The sequence below is a fragment of the Eimeria necatrix genome, genomic scaffold (genome assembly GCF_000499385.1).
Source record: "Eimeria necatrix Houghton genomic scaffold, Enh_scaff358, whole genome shotgun sequence".
Taxonomy (NCBI): Eukaryota; Apicomplexa; class Conoidasida; order Eucoccidiorida; family Eimeriidae; genus Eimeria; species Eimeria necatrix.
The window spans coordinates 1-6,960 of NW_013655353.1; the positions used below are offsets into that span (position 1 = coordinate 1).

At 53.5% G+C, this 6,960-nt stretch overlaps 3 protein-coding genes across 3 annotated transcripts; 1 reads left to right on the forward strand and 2 right to left on the reverse strand.

Annotated features, from left to right (window-relative positions):
* Positions 1 to 116: 116 nt before the first annotated feature.
* ENH_00046690 (hypothetical protein) lies at positions 117 to 667 on the forward strand (the record flags this gene model as incomplete). Its single annotated transcript, XM_013585561.1, has 1 exon — positions 117 to 667. A coding segment is annotated over one exon (551 nt), but the record flags the coding sequence as incomplete, so codon positions are not given.
* Positions 668 to 893: 226 nt separating this feature from the next.
* Positions 894 to 1,208, reverse strand: ENH_00046700 (hypothetical protein; the record flags this gene model as incomplete). The annotated part of the gene is made up of 1 exon (XM_013585562.1): positions 894 to 1,208. One exon carries the CDS (start codon positions 1,206 to 1,208, stop codon positions 894 to 896), a length of 315 nt encoding a protein of 104 aa, XP_013441016.1.
* Positions 1,209 to 1,593: 385 nt separating this feature from the next.
* Positions 1,594 to 4,401, reverse strand: ENH_00046710 (hypothetical protein; the record flags this gene model as incomplete). Its single annotated transcript, XM_013585563.1, has 3 exons — positions 1,594 to 2,073; positions 2,642 to 3,115; positions 3,808 to 4,401. 3 exons carry the CDS (start codon positions 4,399 to 4,401, stop codon positions 1,594 to 1,596), a joined length of 1,548 nt encoding a protein of 515 aa, XP_013441017.1.
* Between the last annotated feature and the right edge of the window lie 2,559 nt (positions 4,402 to 6,960).

The following is a 6,960-nucleotide window of genomic DNA, read 5'->3' on the forward strand; positions in this document are numbered from 1 at the left end:
AGCTGCTGCTGCTGCTGCTGCTGCTGCTGCTGCTGCTGCTGCTGCTGCTGCTGCTGCTGCGAAAACAAGAGCGGCTCTCTGCGTGTGGGGCCTGCTGCAGCTGCTGCTGTGCACAGGCAGCAAGGTGCGGCGGCTGCAGGGCGTGGAGGGCGCGGAAGCTTCTGGGGTTTTCTATTTGCGAAGTTTGGGAGATTTGCTGCAGCTGCGAGACAGTCTGTTTTCAGATGTCAATACACCCCAAGCCCTCAAACACGTCGTTGTGGGGTCTTCTTTCATCGGCCTCGAAGTCGCAGCAGCTTTGAAGAAAGTCGGAGTTCGAGACGTCGCAGTCGTCGGCAGGGTAAGCAGCAGCAGCAGCAGCAGCAGCAGCAGCAGCAGCAGCAGCAGCAGCGGGAGTAGTAGTAGCAGCAGCAGCAGCAGTAGTGCTAGTGGCAGCCACAGCAGGAGTAGTAGTAGTAGCAGCAGCTGCAGGAGTAGTAGCAGCAGCAGCAACAGCAGCGGCAGCTGCAGCTGCAGCTGTAGTACTAGCAGCAGCAGCAGCAGTGTAGCTGCTGCAGCAGACGCAGCAGTAGTGTCAGGGACGGCAGGCGCAGCAGCAGCAGCAGCAGTATACCAGCTGCAGCAGAAGCTGCAGCGGCGGAAACAGCAGCACCTGCAGAAACAGTAGCAGCAGCAGCAACAAGAGCAAAAGCATAAGCAGTAACAGGAGCAGCAGTAGCAGCAGGAGCAGCAGCAGCGGAAATAGCAGCAGTCGTAACAGCAGCAGCAGCAGCAGCAGCAACTGCAACAGCAAACTTATTCTCGGGAATTAAGGCAGTTTGTGCATGCTTTAGTGGAGACACTTGTAGATGTGGGTCATTTGTATTTAGTTAGTTTTATTCAATAAATAATAATTATATTGCTGCCTTCCTGCTGTTGCTGCTGCTGCTGCTGCTGCTGCTGCTGCTGCTGCTGCTGCTGCTGCTGCTGCGTCTGTAGGAAAAGGTCCCCTTGGAGTTGGTCTTGGGCGAACGCGTGGGCGGCGCTTTTAAGAATTTGTTGGAAGCAAATGGAGTGGAGTTTATTCCCAATATGGAAGCTTCAGAGATCATGTGTGCTGCTGTTGCTGCTGCTGCTGCTGCTGCTGCTGCTGCTGCTGCTGCAGTTGCTGCTGCTGTTGCTGCTGCTGTTTGTGCCGACGCTGTTCCTGGTGCAGTGTTGGCCTCCATAGCGGCAGTTCTTGCTACGAAGGCAGTTTTAGTTCCTGCTGCTGCTGTGCTGCTGCTGCTGCTGCTGCTGCTGCTGCTGCTGGCTGGGCGTTTTTGTGTTCGCTGGAAAGCCCGTTCTAGCTGCTGCTTCTCTGGGGGGCACTCCTCCGCGGTTTGCTGCTGCTGTGGATGCCTTTTGCTGCTGCTTGCTGCTGCTGCTGCTCCTCGCCTGTTACTGCATGTGCTGCACACGCTGCATCTGCTGCTGCTCCTCCTCGCCCGCTACTGCATGTGCTACATCTGCTGCACCTGCTGCTGCTGCTGCTGCTGCTGCTGCTGCTGCTGCTGCTGCTGCAGCACGCGGGACGGCAAGGTAACAGGAGTGCGTCTCAAGAGCGGGCGAGTCTTAGCAGCAGATCGGGTCATTGTGGGGATTGGAGTTGTTCCTGAGCTGCCCCACATCAGCAGCAGCAAACAGCTGCAGCAGGGAAACCGCGGGGGACTTGCTGTGGACCCCTTCCTCTCGTACGCGCTGCTGCTGCTGCCTTTGCTGCTGCTGCTGCTGCTTTTGCTGCTGCTGCTTTTGCTGCTGCTGCTGCTTTTGCTGCTGCTGCTGCTTTTGCTGCTGCTGCTGCTTTTGCTGCTGCTGGTGCTGATGGTGGCGCTGATGCCGTTGGTTTTGCTGATGCTGTTGCCTCTGTTGCTCCTGCTGCTGTCGCCGCTCCTGCAGCAGCAGCAGCTGCTGCTGCTGCTGCTGCTGCCTGCTTTGTCTCTCGAGGTTCAAATTCTCTTCGTTGATTGCGCTGCTGCTGATTTGCTGCACGTGTCTCTTGCTGCTGGATTGCTGCTTTTTATCTGGCGGTGCTGCTGCTGCGCCTTTGAGGGCCTAACGCAGCAGCAGCAGCTGCTGCTGCTGCTGCTCTCCTGCTGCTGCTGTGCTGCACCTTCTTACCTCTGCTGCTGCTTTTCTTTTTTTGTGACTCCTTTTAATCCTCTGGCTGCCCCTGCAGCCCATTGCTGCTTGGAGTCTGTGGTCACCAGCTTTGCTGCTGCTGCAGCAGCAGCAAAACAGCTACTGTCGCAGCTGCTGCTGCACCTGCTGCTGCTGCTGCTGCTGCTGCTGCGTGCAGCTGCCCTTCGCACCCCACAATATTTGCTGCTGGAGATATCGCGAGCTTTCCCTACGTGAAATCTGGTGCGTCATGAATTTGCTGTTGTGTCTTCTGTATTTCTTTTATCTCTTTTTCCTTTTTTGACTTTTTTATTTTTATTTTTTTGTTTTTTGTTTCTTTTTTGACTTTTTTATTTTTTTGTTTTTTGTTTCTTTTTTGGCTCTTTTTATTTCCTCGTGGCTTTGTTTTCCTTCTCTCTAAGTTTGGGCTGTGTCTTCTGAAACTTGGTTCAGCAGCAAGCTGCAGCAGCTGCAGCAGCAGCTGCTGCTGCTGCAGCAGAACCTGCTGCTGCGTGCAGAAATGCTGCTGCTGCGCCTCTTGCTTCTGGCTCTCTTGCTGCTGCGCTACTTGCTGCTGCTTTGTCTGCTGCTGCAGCTCCAGTTGCTCTGACTGTTGCTGCAGTTGCTGTGTCTGCTGCTGGTACTCCACCTGCTGCTGCTGCTCAATTGCTGCTGCTGCTCCACCTGTTGCTGCTTTTACTTCACCTGCTGCTGCTTCACCCGCTGCTGGAGTGCCTGCTGCCGCTGCTAAAGCGGCAGCTGCCGCTGCTCTCCCTGCTGCTGCCGCTGCTGCACCTGCTGCTGCTGCTCTGCTGCTGCTGCTGCTGCTGCTGCTGCTGCTGCAGGGGAAGACATCCGCGTGGAACACTTTGCAACAGCAATGGACCAGGGCCGTGTTGCTGCTGCTAACATGTTGGGACTTAATCGCCCTTTTGCTGCTTTGCCTTTTTTCTGGACAATGCTGTTTGGCAAGGGGCTGCGGTGGGGTGTACAGACAGCTGCTGCCCCACAGTTTGCGACTTTTCTCCTTTTTGCTTTTCAAATAAATCCTTTTTCCAAACTTTTTGCTTTTTTGTCTTCTTTTTTTCTTTTATTTTAGCTCCTTTTGTTTTGTCTTCTAATTTGTCTCATTTATTTCAATTTTATTCTTTTCTTTTGTATTTTGTTGTCTTTTCATTTCCTTTTATTCAAGTCTTTCTTTTTTTTATCTTTTTTGCCTTTTTAATTTATTTATCTCCTTTTATCTTTTCACTTCTTTTCATTTTTCTGCGTTCGTCTTTTTGTTTTCTCTTAATTATCTTTTTTTCTCCTTTTAGTTTTCTTTTTTTAATCTTTTTTTCTTTTTTCTTTTTTTCTTTCTTTTGCATATTTTTGTCTTTTATTTATTTCCCTCTAAATCTTTTTATTTTTTATTTCCTTTTTTGATTTCTTTCCTTTCTTTATATCTTTTTGTCTTTTTTACTTTTTTGTGCCCTTTGAGTTTAGATGCCTTTCTCTCTTTTTATTTTTTCTTTTTTTTAATCTCTCTGCTTCCACCATTAATAATTAATTACTAATGATTAATTATTAGTTGTGTATTGTTTATTATTTATTGTTTTTTATTTATTATTTATTATTTATTATCTGCTACTTTCCTTTTTTATTTTTTTATTTTGCTGCTGCAGCTACATCGGCAACGGCCACGGCTTCGAAGATGTAATTGTAGAAGGAGATCTTTCCAAGTTCCAGTTTGTCGCTTATTACACGAAGGGAGACAAGGTGACCTTGCTGCTGCTGCTGCTGCTGCTGCTGCTGCTGCTGCTGCTGCTGCTGGTGTGCTGGGCTTGCAGCAGGTGCTGCTGCTGGCGGTGCTGCTGCCGTCGCTGGGCTTGCTGCAGTTGCAGCAGGTGCTGCAGTTGCTGCTGCTGTTGGAGCTGTTGCTGCAGATGCTGGGGCCGCTGGTATAGCTGCTGCCGCAGCAGCAGCTGTTATTGTGCTTGGTGCAGCAGCAGCAGCAGCAGCAGCAATCTCACTAGCTGCTGCGCTGCTGCAGCCGTTTATCCGCGTCTCCTTACTGCTGTGGAACTGTTGCTGCGTCTTCCATTCGGCAGCAGCTGCGGTCGACTGTGCTAAGGCGCTGCTGCTGCTGCTGCTGCTGCTGCTGCTGCTGCTGCTGTGTGTGCAGGTAATAGCAGCAGCAACTATGGGCAAAGACCCTGCCTGCGTGGCCATAGGAGAAGCTTTGAAAGCCAACATAATGCCAACAGCAGCAGAACTTCGCATGGGCCTGCAAAACTCCCAAGACATCATTAACAGAGTCAAGGTAGAGCAACTCCTGCTGCTGCGCTTGCTGCTGCTGCTGCTGCTGCGCTTGCTGCTGCTGCTGCTGCGCTTGCTGCTGTAACTGCTGGGCGTGCTGCTGCTGTGGTTGCTGCTGCTGCTCGTGATGTGGCTCAAACTCTTGGTGCTGCTGCTGCTGCTTTTATTGCTGTTGTAGCGGCTGTTGTTGCTGCTGCTGCTGGATTGGCAGCAAAGTTATGCGCTGATGCCACTGCAGTTGTTCTTGCTGCTGCTGCTGCTGCTGCTCTTCTGTTACCGCTGCTGCTGCTGCTGCTGCTGCTTTGCTGCGACGTGGGAAGCGACACAAAGTCCCAGTCTCTGTGGGTTCATTTTGCTGCTGCAGCAAAACGCCATCAAGAAGGTTGCGTAGAGGCTGCAGCAGCAGCATCCACTGCGAGATGATGGGAGCCAAGCAGCAGCAGCAGCAGCAGCAGCAGCAGCAGCAGGGGTTGCTGCTGCAGCATTGGCAGCAGCAACCCCAGCAGCAGCATCATTTACAGTGAGAACTCTCTGGCAGCATCTGTTTTATGACTCTTTGCTCTTTTTCTCCTTTTGCTGCTGCAGCAAGAGAGAGTTGCATTCATTTCTTTTTGTGCAGCAGCTTGCTGCTAGCAAGGTGCCTCCGCAGCTGTCTAGCTAGCTAGCTAGCTAGACAGCTAGCTAGCTAGCTAGCTAGCTAGACAGCTAGCTAGCTAGCTAGCTAGCTAGCTAGCTGCCGGGTCCTTGCAGGCCTGCTGCTGCCCCCAAGGCCTGAAGCCTGAAACCTCTTACGTATGCAGTACGTGCCTTGAGGCTAAACATGAAAAAGGCTGCTGCTGCAACAGCAGCAGCAGGTGCTGCAGCAGTTGCTGCAGCAACAGCAGCAGCAAATTTTGTTGCACTTTGCATTGCTGCCGTGGATAGCACGGCGCACTGCCACCGTATCGCACATTTCTCTACGCAGCTTAGCGGAGAGGGAAACAGCAGCAGCAGCAGCAGCAGCTGCTGCTGCTGCTGTTTCTCTCTCAGCAGCAGCAGCAGCTGCAGCAGCAGCTGCAGCAGCTGCTGCAGCAGCTGCTGCTGCTTGTGCTGCTGCTTGTGCTGCAGCTGCGTAGCGTAACTTGCCACTTAGACACACTCATGAGGAGAGCTCTTAGCTTTTAATATTACGTTGCGCTGGAGCAAAATTGTGGGGTTGACTTGCTGCTGCTGCAGCAAAGCAGTTCCCTAGTGCTGCAGCAGCAACCTAGCAGCAGCTGCTGCTGCTGCAGCCCAGCTTCTGCAGCGGTTGCTCAGCACCAGGAGCTTCAGCAGCACCCGGAAGGCTCCTGCAGCAGCGGCTGAGGGGGTGCTGCAGCAGCTGCTGCAGCGTAACCCAGCTGCTGCTGCAGGTCAGCAGCAGCAGCAGCAGCAGCAGCAGCGCTGCTGAAAGTTATGCTGCTGCTTCTCCGAGGGAGACCGGCGGCGTTTGCTGCTGCTGCTCTCTCACCTCTTGCGCCAAAGTTTTGTCTCCCAAAATGTCTTCGAGGTCTTCCCTGCGAAGCAACAGGCAGCGGGAGTCTCCCTTTTAGGGTTTAGGGTTTAGGGTTTAGGGCTTCGGGTTTAGGGTTTTGGGGCTAGGGTTTAGGGTTTGGCTGCGGGCCACGCGGCCAGACCCTAAACCCTAAGCTCCCGCTGCTTGGTGCGAAGCAGTCAGCAACGGGAGTCTGCAGCCCTAGGGTTTAGGGTTTAGGGTTTAGGGTTTAGGGTTTAGGGTTTAGGGTTTATACTTGTAGTCCCTCAAAAGACAACACAAAGAACGCATGCAAGCTTCTTGCAGCGGAGAGCGCCGCGCGCGAAATAAGGTGTCTAGACACCGCAGCACCGGCACCACCTGCGGCCGCACAGCCAAACCCTAAACCCTAAACCCTAAACCCTAGCCCTAAGCCCTAAACCCTAGCCCTAAACCCCAGCCCCAAACCCTAAACCCTAGGCCTAAACCCCAAAGCCTGCCGCTTCGGCTTGCAGAGTTAAGCCACGGCCTCAAACCCTAGACCCTCAGCTGCACCCCTGGAAGCAGCAGCGCGGGCGCCAGCCCTGAACCCTAAACCCTAAACCCTAATTTGGGGTTTAGGCGCTGCAGCGCAGCAAATTGAAGGAGGCAGCAGATAAAAGACAAACCTCTGTCTGCAGCACCCGCCGCACCAGCGAAGCCACCAGCCCCTCAACTTGTGCTGCGGGGCCCCCGGGGCCCCCGGGGGCCCCCCGCTGTACCCTAAGGTTGGGGGGCCCCTTGCTGGGGGCCCCGGGGTCTGCTTCGTTCTCCCCGTCTTCTGCTTCTGCTGCTGCTGCTGCTGCTGCTGCTGCTGCTGCGCCGGTAGCCCGCAGCACCTTTATGCGCAGGTCTGTTGATGCCAGCAGCAGAAATGCGTCTTCAAGAAGACGCCCCAGGGGCTCCTGGGGAGACGGAATCGGCAGCAGCAGAAACAGCAGCAGGAAAAGTAACGAAAAGGCGCCCAGATAGTCTGCGTCCAGTGCGCCTGG